The sequence below is a fragment of the Topomyia yanbarensis genome, chromosome 1 (assembly GCF_030247195.1).
Source record: "Topomyia yanbarensis strain Yona2022 chromosome 1, ASM3024719v1, whole genome shotgun sequence".
Taxonomy (NCBI): domain Eukaryota; kingdom Metazoa; phylum Arthropoda; class Insecta; order Diptera; family Culicidae; genus Topomyia; species Topomyia yanbarensis.
This window is the reverse complement of record NC_080670.1, coordinates 84069874-84082647: the sequence shown is the minus strand read 5'-3', so window position 1 is coordinate 84082647 and position 12774 is coordinate 84069874. Positions and strand designations below refer to the sequence as shown.

The 12774-nt window shown below is 41.8% G+C and overlaps 1 protein-coding gene across 1 annotated transcript; it reads right to left on the bottom strand.

Annotated features, from left to right (window-relative positions):
- Positions 1–349: 349 nt before the first annotated feature.
- On the bottom strand, positions 350–5204 carry LOC131696314 (uncharacterized protein K02A2.6-like). Its single transcript, XM_058984861.1, is given in 4 exon segments — positions 350–1294; positions 2039–2171; positions 2217–3429; positions 3884–5204. Coding segments are annotated over 4 exon segments (3612 nt in total).
- Between the last annotated feature and the right edge of the window lie 7570 nt (positions 5205–12774).

Genomic DNA, 12774 nt, shown 5'->3' with positions numbered 1-12774 from the left:
TTTTTGTCTTCCTAAATTGTGAATTCGGACCACTGTGCACTGTGCAGTTATGGATCTATTGTCTGGTCCGCAGTTTGTTCTAAGCGTTTGGTTTTTGGCGTTTGAAATGATAATGGTATTTTCATTTACTAAGGGCATGTTCAGGAGCAGATAGGGCTCGAACCATTGCGGAGCTCTTCGGACACGCGAAGAGCGGCGAGGTACCTGAACAGCTGAATCGGCTTCATTTGCAGACTGAAATTCTGATGTCGAGCTTGGCGATGTTGAAGATGACGAAGCCGATATTGATAACTGTGACGATGATTCCGATGATAAGGTAGGCCTTCTCACCAGAGTATTTGGTGTTGACTCATGGTCTCAAACTAGAGCAGCTTGTAAGAGGTGCTACTGGCGTTGAGTGTGCTAATGGATCCGTTGTGCGACGAACTGGAAGATTCCAAGCATCAAGTAGAATGTTGAGTGGAAGTTTCGTACTATCTGTCGATGTCGATACGTTGAGATCCTCTGATACAGCGCGATCTCGAAGCTGGTTAACATGGGACCGAACAAGCCTTCTATTGTCGAGCTGAACGTTGTACATTACACGACCTATACGTTCCAGTACTGTTCCTGGAGCCCAGTGCCATTGATTTTTAACGAAGACCTTTGCGTATACCGGATCTTTAGCTTTGAACTCACGCTTCAAGGGTCGGCTCTCGCTAGGCTGTTCAAACTGCACAGAATCTGGTGGAGGACGGAGTAGATCCAAACTGGTACGGATCGGACGACCGAACATGACTTCTGCTGGTGATTTTCCATCCGGAGAAGAAAAACAAGGTGTGCTCCGGTAAGTCAGCAAAAATGTACTGAGTGCTTCACGCATTGTCGCTCTCCCCTCCTTAATCTTCTTTATTGACCGTTTGAATGTATCCACAAACCGCTCAGCTTGACCGTTCGATTGTGGGTGAAACGGCGCAGTTGTGAGATGCTCGATACCGTTATCCGTACAGTAGGATTGAAATTCTGCACTGGTGAACTGTGAGCCGTTGTCGCTCACTAGTGTCTCTGGCATTCCCAAGCGTGCGAACAGTTCTCTGATGATTTTGATTGTAGCGGCTGTAGTGATGCTGCGAGTCTGCACAATCTCAGGCCACTTCGAAAAAGAATCCACGACGACCAAGTAGTATTCCCCGTCGATCGGTCCAGCATAGTCAAGATGTACACGCTGCCACGGTTTTGTTGATTTAGGCCAAGACAAAGGCGCTGACTTCGGTGGTGTTTTCGCAGCCATCGCACATCGATGGCAGGATTTAACCTAAGACAAGACGTGACAATCGGCTTCTTATTATTCCTTCGACATTCTTCTTTTCGCACATTTTCACCCTGCCGAAATCTTCTGAACAGTGTTGCTATTTTTATTAATGAAAATGGAGTCTTGTTAATTTATTTTATGCCGACAATATTTTATATCTTGAATCCACTATATTGATGAAGGGAACCGATTTTCCATACCATGGGTGTTTAGTAAGGTTTGATGAAGCCATTTTCTGAATAATTTTAGATTCTAGTGTGGTTTCTGTCGTATTTTTGTTAAAGTTAATTAACCACGTATACGGTAAATGCATGATAATCATTTGTTTCGCTTTGCCGCACAATTTCAGTTCAATTTAGTTATTTTTACTTTTTTAACGATAATAATTTTATTTGTCAAAAGTAATGAAAATCTTTACCTATAAATATAGCAACACTGCCAAACATCATTTCGATATCCCTGCAGTAACATTGCGTATGGTGCAAAAAGTCAGAATCAACCAATCAGGAGCTGGACCATTCTGACGTAAAATTGGAACAAAAACGGCCCCCCCTATTGTCACGTCTTGTCTTAGGATTTAACATAATCAACAATGTCGTTATCGAGAGTCGGCCAATAAACATAAGACCTGGCAATCGCCTTCATTCGCTGGATTCCAGGGTGGCCACGATGAAGCTGCTGAAGACTGCGCTTGCGATGGGGCGAAGGAATAACAAGTCGATCGCCAAATAGTATGCAGCCTTGTACCGTGGTAAGTGACTCACGTCGTGCATAAAACCGCTTGAGCTCTGCATCAGTAACGGTCTCAGGCCAACCGTCAATCAGGTATCGATAAACTGCTTTGGTGATAGGATCGGACTGTGTAGACTGTTGTACGATTCTAAAACTCAGAGGGAGAACGGTTAGTGTATCTTGTGTAACTGACCTTAAGTCATTCTCCAAAGAGACCGAAGCAATCACGTAATCTTCCTCAGGTCTGACGTGCTGGTTGATCAGACGGGATAGTATGTCAGCATTGCCGAATTTCGCTGTCGGGACGTACTCGATGGTGAACTCATAAAGCAATAGCGTAAGAGCCCAACGTTATAACCGGTTCGATGTGTAAACAGGAATTCCTTTCTTCGAACCGAAAATCCTCAGCAGCGGCTCGTGATCAGTCTGAAGATGAAAGCGACGACCAAACAACATTTTGTGAAATTTAGTCACTGCAAAAATTATTGCAAGTCCTTCACGATCGGGCTGACTATAGTTTTTCTCTGCTGCTGTGAGTGCTCTGGAGGCATGCTGTACCACCTTGAGAGTACCGTCCGGAAACTTGTGTGATAATGTTGCACCGACACCAACAGACGACGCATCTGCCGACACAACTATATCAAGCGCAGGGTTGTAGTGTGTCAACAGTAGATCGAATTTCAACACTTCTTTAAATTTGTTAAATGCCGCCTAGAATTTTTCCGTCCACTCAAATTTTGCATCCGCCTTGAGCAGCTCATCAAGAGGATACCGAAGGGTGCGCATACTAGGAACAAACTTGCCGTAGTAATTTATTGCTCCTAGGAAAGAGCGAACACCGGAAACGTCAGTGGGCGGTGGCATTTCGTTGATGGCTTGAACCTTTGATGGATCCGGGCGAAGACCGTTGCGGTCAAGCAGATGACCTACATATTTAATTTGCGGCTGAGCGAATATGGACTTTTCTACACGAATGGTAAATCCAAAATCGCTGATCCTTTGAAACACTGCATGAAGGTTCGCCCAGTGATTTTCAGGATTTACACCACCACCGACGTCATCTAAATAACCACACGTATGAGGGAGGCCTGCCAGCATAGTATCTATAAGTTGCTGGAATGCTCCCGGTGCTGCTTTGACTCCCGGTGTCAGACGGTTGTACCGGTAAAGTCCCCGATGGGTGTTGATGGTTAACAATTCACGGCTGCTTTCGTCCACTTCTACCTGCAGAAATGCATTCGACAGATCAATTCGGCTAAACACTGTGCAATTAGCCAATTTGTTGAAAATTTCTTCCGGTAGCGGCAACGGATATTGATGCGGTTGCAGGGCATTGTTGAGACCGGTGGAATAGTCACCGCAAATACGAATAGATCCGTTCGTTTTTCGGACGACAACGATGGGAGCTGCCCAATCCGAAAAGTCTCCGGTGTGATGATTTTTGCTCGTTCCAGTCGGTCGAGTTCGTTATCCACACTGCTATGTATCGCATAAGCCACTGGACGCTTTGCACGAAAAACTGGAGTTGCACCTGGTATTAGTTCCAATTTCACTTTTGTTTTCGTACACAACCCCAGCTCGTTCCTAAACACCCTCGGGTATGCTGATTTGAGTGACTGCAAAGTGACAGAAGGAACAGTGACGTTGTTGCAGTACGTGCTAATGGGCAGTGACCAAAGATCGAATGCATCCATCAAATCGATGGATGGTAAAGGTAAAGTGGTTTTTCAACAACGTAAAACTGACAGGTATGTTGTTTGTCATTGAACGAAATGTCACAACTGAACTTAAACAAAAACTGCAAGCGGTCGCCTGACGCTGTTGCGGCTTGTTCGTTTGCCGGTACTGTGGGTGGTTTACCTATTTTCTCCCACAAACGTTTCGAAATGATGCTTATGTCAGATCCCGTGTCCAACTGCAGACGCACATTCACACCGTTCAACATCACTGCAACAAAACGGCGCCTTTTATCGACGGTATTAATCACAAGACTTACGCTTTTTGTAGCATACGATCCCGGGTGCTTTTTGTTTCGACTGGCTTTGGATGTTCGCTTGGCAGTGGAACAATAACCCTCACGGTGTCCGACAATACCACAATCTTTGCATTTGTGGCTCCTATGAGTACAGTCTCGAACGAAATGCATTCCTCCACAGAACCAGCAGGGCGTTGAGGGAATGTTTTTGTCGGGTCCGGCTGTCTCCATTGGCGGTTTCCGTTGATGCTTTGAAAATTGTTGTTTTCGCTTGATGAAATTTACCGATGACGGTGATGCTGATGACTCGATCATTGCCGTGTCCCGCTTTAGGCACAACAATCGCTGACAGTCTTCCGAAAGATGATCAAGAGTGATGTCATCGCGTTCCTCAATTTTCGACAGTAGCCGCGTTCGTATTTCGCTGTCTCCTTCCGAGTTTAGACCGCAAACAAACATAAGACATTTGAACTGCTCCTCGTTAAGTTTGCTTAGCTCGAATTCAACGCAGGTCTTGTTGATTCGACAAGCATATGTGACGTAATCGTCGGTCGGTTGTTTGGTAACCTGAAAACACCGATACCGTTTACTGATGACGGACTCTGCAGCGCCGAAAAGGATTTTTAGTTTTTCAACTGTATCAGTAAATTTGTAGTCCTTCGGCAATTTCGGCAGGATGTAACTCACATATATTTCGTGCTCAGATGATCCAAGTTTTCGCATGAGCAAGCGGACTTTCGCGTCATCGTCCAGCCGTGCAGCATCTTGCTCGAACAAATCGTCGTATCTGCCGTACCATGCAGCGAAGGTTATGTTTTCATCCGGATCGTAGCGAAACTCTTTGATATTGTTTGCTAGTGAATCGAGAATCATTTCAGGGTTTGAAGGGACCTGAATACTGATTGATGAGATGACACTCCGGAATAAATCTTGCTGCTGCTGCATTAACTGTTGTTGCTGCTGCTGCATGAATACCTGTTGCTGCTGCATTAGCTGCTGAAAGAGCTGGTAGGATGCTTCGGCGGAAGACGAACTGGTACTTAAAGATTGCTGCGCTGATGGTGGACCGTTGAAAAATGGAGCTGAATGCCGCTGATGATTTTGCTGCATTCCCGGGTGTTTTGGGTTTACTCCTGGCGGTAGTGGACTGCCTGGCAAGCCGTTTCCCGGCTGATGCTGCTCCGGATTGAGGTTAGATTCCGCCATGCTTTCCGTTTACACGTGGGTGATAAATATTGGCTTTCGATCGCCAATTTTACTAAATTTTCGTCGCCACTGTTGTGGGGCGTGTTCGGAGGTGACCGATAGAGAAGATTACACGATCCACACGTTAAAACATATACTTTATTAAAATATTACGCGGACGAAACAGAGTGGGAAAAATACGCGTGTTACTGCTAGTATGGTATATCACTTTCTGACTAGCTAACTGGATGCTGTTCGGTGCGTCAACTGAGTGACAGGCGGGCTGCCACCAGTGAGCCCAGCAATTCCTATTGAGTTGTAGGGATGTCTACGTCTCCAACATTATAAAAGGAATTTGTTATGATTTCGATGCTTTCTTCTATCTTAGTTAAGTTAACTGGACGAATGATTTTTAGAGATCCCATTTGAATTTTACAATCTGTAACTTTTATTTGGATGATTGGGTCGTTTGGAATTCCTATTATTTGTAGTTTTTGTGTATTGTAAGGGTCGATTGCTGCTATCAACAGCGTCAGCAAGATTATCTGTAAATTAACAAAACATTAAAAAGGTTGTTAGTGGTGTTAGAGGTATAAGATGTGTTTCTATATCCAGTCTTTGCAGAAGACCACGCAACTCAATGGATTTAAATGCTGCCTCATTGTCACAAACTATCATTCTCGGTGAGCCAAATGTTTTGATTAATTTGGTCATGTCTCTCTTCACATCGGGAATGGAGCGAGATTTGATAGGTATTAGAATCGCATAACGAGACAGTTTTTCTACTGCCGTGATAAAAATATTAGGTGATGAGATGAATAGATCGACATGTAGGATGTCCAGGGGTTTTCCGGAATAAAGGTGTAGGCACAGACAAACAGACGTAACACGAAATGAATTTTCATCGCCCACAGAAAAAACGGTCGATTTAAATTATGAAAAATCCGCCATTTCACCGAGCGTGGCGCTTATGAAGCGATTTTGACACATAGCCATAATGTGTAACTTCGTTACCGCAAGCACCCGAAAACCAAGATGAAGGAAAAGAAAGGTGGGAACATTCGTCACTTTTAAGTGTATTAGTTTTATACATGTCAAATGGAACAAAGTGTCCGCGACCCATAAAATAAGTAAACATCGTAAACTAGACACCCAGATGGTGCTAGTTACTGACGAGATGAATTCGAAACACAAAAAATAAAACTTAATTTAAGTTAGGTTTTGTGCCTTTAACGCGCAAAGTGGTTTAATCCAATTTTCCCTTATGGGAATTAATATTGCATAATGCAAGGCGTTTGGCTCCCGAGCCATAAGACAAGAGTTCGTTTTCGCTTTCTCGTCAGCAAACCTGAGCCTCTGTGCTTGCTTCCCGGGACATCACTCGGGAAAAGTCAGTTGCTTTGAACGTTCACATGTGTCGTGTGAACTGTTTGGAATTTTTTTGTGTCTAACTAGTGCTAATTTGGGTACTAGTTTGGATACATCGTCTAACTAGACACCCAGATGGTGCTAGTTATTGACGAGATGAATTCGAAACACAAAAAATAAAACTTAATAAACATAAAGATCCGAACGAGCGTCCTGATTCTTTAGCGCACGATGAAAAGAGAGAAAAGGTCGAACTTCACCAGGGATCTTCCGATTCGAACACTTAGGGACACTTTAAAATATAAAAATAATTATGACTGAACCGAATCAAAACCTCTGGCAACAGAAGAGCCCACTACCGTTTGTTTATGTTTTCCGTTTGTTTTATCGGTTTTATCGAAGAAATATGGCAATAGTACTTATACTTGGAACAATGTGACATCTTGTATCGTCTTGCCCGAAAACATAACCGCCATTTTCATTTTATGCAAACCAAAACAAACAAAATGGTCCAGAAATGTGAAATGCATTCCTGTCGAAGTGTTCAAGGCAAGAATTGTTCAAAATTATTTCGTATTTTCCTGCACGACGCTGATCGGTGAGCAGATACATTTTAGGATCTTGCCAATTTAACTGATTCGGCGTAACGAATCTAACCGGATGCATGCAATGGATTCGAATTTGTCGATCCGCGGAACTGACGGAAAAATTCAACTTTGGCATGGTGCAGGAGTTACGAAAACTGAAGCTACGCTTAGACCATATTCAATCTAGATATATTTAATGATCCGTCGCAACCCAACTACATCGCCGAAAGGGTCATTTTCAGGACCAAAAGAATTAAATTATATTTCCCTACGGCGATTGCTCATTACCATCCAAGACGAAGCACCCACTGAACAATTGGAGACCCAGCCAATTTTCAAGCGAATGAGCTTTCTACCAACCGGAACGTTCTCCAAGTTGTAACAAAATTAAACTCTTCCATAGCCTACATAATGAGTTTTCACCTACAGAAAGCGTTAAAAATGAAATCGTTGATGCGAATTGATCCTGATATTTGCAAGGAAATTTTAGGGGTTGTATCTCCGTGATCTTGATCCAATGATGACCTCGATAGCACAGCCGACTCTTTATAAATAGGCTACATAGCCTTGTTCTTATAGTAAAAGTAAACGCTAGCATGGAAAATAAAATAAAGAGTACAAGATGTCTCCGGGATTCCAAATGAGCGACGGCAAAGAAGAGTAAATAGAGACAAAAATCAATCATACGACCAATTGACGACAAAAATTGTTTTCTTCACACGAAAAGAAAAACAATTTTGTTGTTGCTTAATTTCCCGTAACAATAAATGGTTGTGTTGGGTTTTAAAAATGAAGTCGTAGCTCTGCATTCTTTAAATTTGTCAATTGCAATAATGATGCCATGGAAAATTTAAGTACGTGACATAGGCGATTTTTCTATTTCGTTCTTCAAATATAGCAACTGCAACAATGCTCCTACCTTTCATCTACTATCTTGCAATTGACAAGCGGTGTGGGCATTGTTGCCAGTACTTCCATTGAAAAAAATGTTGTCCCATGGTTGCCAGAATCACATTTTGTGCAATGTGTTCAACAGATCTCGCTAGTATACCGTGGGCGATGATTTTTTTAGAATTTTCTTCGAGCTGTTGCGTCTGTTTGTCTGTGGTGTAGGCGTATTTAGGTTTATACGGATTTCGCTCATACTTATTTTCTAGACATGTATGGCAGAGATTTATGAATTTAGTTACCTTTATCTTCATCTTAAGGAAGTAAAATTGATGGCTAATTATCCGGTAGTTATCCTCGATACCACGGTGGGCTCGGTCATGGGTGTCCTCTATTAGCCTGTCTTGTTCTTCTTCCGATCTTACGTCCTGCAATATAGTTTGTGTTAGTATGACCTTAAATAACTTTGCACGGGAAAAATGGTTTTTATAAGTCACTTTCAGTGTGTTGAGCCATTCTTCGGGACACAGAATGCAATTTACCCGTGACGGGTGAATATAGTCGCGAAAAATCCTCACTGCCACTGGAACACCAAAAGTGGCGCGTGTCAACGTACGCCTGTTAACTCCTGGAAAGACGGATTCATACCTTTCTTCGTTGGCCTCTCCTTTTTGAATCACGATCTGGTTCCTAAAATAATTATTCGCTCTTTCAGTCATTTTAATTAATTGTCCGGCGTCTGAGTCCACTGAATGAACAGTTTCATTATCGCTTTCTTTGTCGGATGATGAGGAAGAAAACGTGTCCTGTTCGTTGAGGTTTACTTCCTGGCGAATTATTCGGGATAGTCCATCGGCTACTACATTTTGTTTTCCCGGTTTGTACTGGATCTCGTAGTCGAAATCATCTAAACGTAGTTTCATCCTGATCAACCGGGCATTTGGTGTTTTAGATTCAGAGCATAAGTGAGCGGTTTGTGATCAGTAAAACGTGTAAACTTTCGGCCAAACAAGTATGGTCGAAAATACTTACACGCCCAGTCGATAGCCAGGAGTTCCTTTTCAATAGCGAAATAGTTCTCCTCGGTTTTCGTTAGAGTGCGTGAAGCAAAGGCGATTGGCCTATCATGGCCAATGGGGCCTTGGGATAGAAATGCTCCTAACGCAAAGTTAGATGCGTCTGTTGTTAGTAAAAATCGCTTTGCATAGTCCGGATACTGTAGTACGTGGCTACTAGTTAATGTTTTTCAATCGATTGAACGTAGAGATGAATTCGTGCGTATGCTCAATCTTTTATCCTTTTCGCAATGTCTGAGTCAAGGGTTTGGCTATCTTTGCAAGGTCCTTAATGAATTTGCGATAATAACCAACTACTCCTAAGAAACCTCTTAGCTCTGTTTCATCTTTGGGTAATGGCCAATTTTTTATTGCGCTTATTTTTTCCGGATTGGGTTTCACTCCATTAGGGGTGACAACGTGTCCGAGAAATGCTACTTCCTTTTGGAGGAATTCGCATTTGTCGAGTTGTATTTTAAAATTGTATTTGCGAAGCGTCTCCAAAACCTTTTTGAGGCTAACCAAGTGTTCTTGTAAACTAGTGGAGTAGATGATAATATCATCCATGTACACTAGGTAGCGCACTCCAATATGTTCCAGGAGGACGTTGTCCATCACTCTCTGGAACGTGGCGGGTGAGTTCTTCAGTCCGAAAGGCATTCGGACAAACTCTTAGTGCCTTCGACACTAAACGCAGTTTTAGGAATGTCCTTTCTATGGACCTCTATTTGATGAAACCCTGATGCAAGATCAAGGGTTGAAAAGTATTGACACCTCCCCAATTTGTCAAGTATGTCCGTAATATTGGGGATGGGGTATCGATCATCGGTGGTTTTTTGGTTGAGTTTCCGATAATCGATTACCAGTCGCCATTTCTTTATACCGGAAGCATCAGTCTTCTTCGGTACGACCCATACTGGTGAAGACCAGGGACTGTTCGAATGTCGAATAATTCCTTGGTCTAGCATCTGTACAATTTGTCGCTGAACCTCTTCTCTATGGCAGATTTTAGAATAGACGGGTAAATCGTCTTTCGTGTGGATAGTGTGTCTTACAGCATTGGTGAATGTGAATTTATCATTGTTACTGTAGAACACCTCCGGAACCTGATTTAAAACTTTGAAGAGTTTTTCTTCCTCTTTTGTGTTTAGATGGTCCGTTCTGATATTTTCTTTAAGGCACAATTTGCCTTTTCTTTCTTCCTCATAAGGTTGCTTAGAAGCAAGCTCTTCAAAATTAAGGAGTTCTGTAAATATGGCCTCATGTACACCTCTGTTGGTTTATTACCAAGGTTCATCAACGGGAAGGTAGCTTTACCGTCGTGAGCATTGTATATTCCTGAGGATATAATGACTTCTGGGCTTATCATAATGTCTTGATCGATTAGGAAATCGCCTTCCTTTATTCGAACAGGAAATTCTTTCACTAAAGTCTCGCTTTCGTGGAAGTTGAGTTGTTCCTTAGTTGGGAACTTTTTTTTTAAAAGGTATCATATCATTATTTATAGCAAGGGTGTTTGATGCTGTATCAATTACCGCACCGATAGTTCGAAGAGATTTGTACCCGATCAATCCATCAAAAAAAATCGTGGAATCGGAATAAGAAGAATTTCAATTTTGGTGAGTCCCTTCTAAAGCTAACGAAAGGGTTAACGTATGTATATCGAACAATGCAAAGTGCACCGCTCATGTTTACAATTTTGTGTTGAGATCCCGCCCCAGTACTATTAGTAGGTACCAGCTCTGGGGTTATGTAATTTTTATTTGCTCCCGTATCGATTAGAAATCTCAGAGGCCTGCCAGTTTTCCTGGGTATTTCTAGATATGGAAGGAAATTGTTTTTCATTCGGGATTCTGTTGATCCGAATTTATGCAAAAATTTAATTCTTCATGTTCATCCATTTGTGGGTAAATTTACTGCTGTGGTGGGTGAGAATCTTCAGCGTAGGGGTGTTCGATTCGAATTTCTTCCGAACTTTCATGTGTATTTACTTGGGCTGTCCTTTGGTAAGGAACCATTTATTTAGAATTGTTTTGTCCTATGGGATATCTATTTTGTCCTGACGGGTCGGGTTTGATAATAGGAAGTACTAATTGTTGTGATCTTTGAGGAAAGTTATTAGGATTGGATGCATATTGTGGTTTGAAACCTGATTGGTTAAATTGAGGGCGATACCCGTAGCTGCTATACTGGGGTTTAATTCGGGCCTGGTTGTTCATTTGATTTGTACCTTGAAATTTAAATTTTTCTCGTCTACTTTGGCTAACATTAAACTGCTCCAAAGCTCCTTCATAAGCCTCGTAAAGGGTTTTTGGCCTATAAATTTCGATTAATGGTGATAGATAATCCGGTAGACCATCGATAAATGAGTTGATCACCATGGTCTCATAGCTAGTCATAAGAATTTTTGCACATGGTTTCGTGTCATTGTTTGCGAGAATATTAGCGTTAATATCTGCCAGATGATTTTTGCACTGTTGGTATTAGGTATTCAAATCCTGCCTTGTTTCAGATTTGATATTTTTGCAATAAGCGTGGCTAAATCTCGCTTATCACCAAATTCATCCTTTAAAGCTTTTTTAATGTCTGCCCAATTTAGCTGTATCTGATTTCTTATGCGGACATCATTTGCCTCTTTAATAATTTTATCTCTTATGATAATGGTCCAGAGTGGCATGACACTGTCCACAATAGCTTTCGAGAGGTGCAAAAATATTCTCTCTAATTGCAACATACTACAATATCCGGACCTAACAAAACCTTTTAACACTTTAACAAAAGCACTGTTTTGAGCGACTTAGTGGAATGTTATATTAAACACTTTAACCGTTGTCTTCCGTTTTAATTCCACTATGATGAACAAAATGCAAAATTGCACTTTTCTGTTACAGATACGTATTTCGGCTACAACTTGCAGCCTTCTTCAGTGTATTGTATCATTGTATTTCTGATACAATACACTGAAGAAGGCTGCAAGTCGTAGCCGAAATACGTATCTGTAACAGAAAAGTGCAATTTTGCATTTTGTTCATCATAGTGGAATTAAAACGGAAGACAACGGTTAAAGTATTTAATTAAAACCTTTTATTTTAACAGCGGACGCTTCAAATTTCGCCATTGCAGCAGTTCTCTCTCAAGGGCCCGTAGGAAGCGACAAGCCTATAGTTTTTGCTTTGAGAACACTTAATAAGTCGGAAGAGAAATACTCCGTATTTGAGAAAGAACTTCTCGCAGTCGTTTGGGCAAGTAAATATTTTCGACCATACCTCTATCACAGACAAACAGACGTAACACGAGATGAATTTTCATCGCCCACAGAAAAAACGGTCGATTTAAATTATGAAAAATCCGCCATTTCACCGAGCGTGGCGCTTGTGAAGCGATTTTGACACATAGCCATAATGTGTAACTTCGTTACCGCAAGCACCCGAAAACCAAGATGAAGGAAAAGAAAGGTGGAAACAATCGTCACTTTTAAGTGTATTAGTTTTATACATGTCAAATGGAACAAAGTGTCCGCGACCCATAAAATAAGTAAACATCGTAAACTAGACACCCAGATGGTGCTAGTTACTGACGAGATGAATTCGAAACACAAAAAATAAAACTTAATTTAAGTTAGGTTTTGTGCCTTTAACGCGCAAAGTGGTTTAATCCAATTTTCCCTTATGGGAATTAATATTGCATAATGCA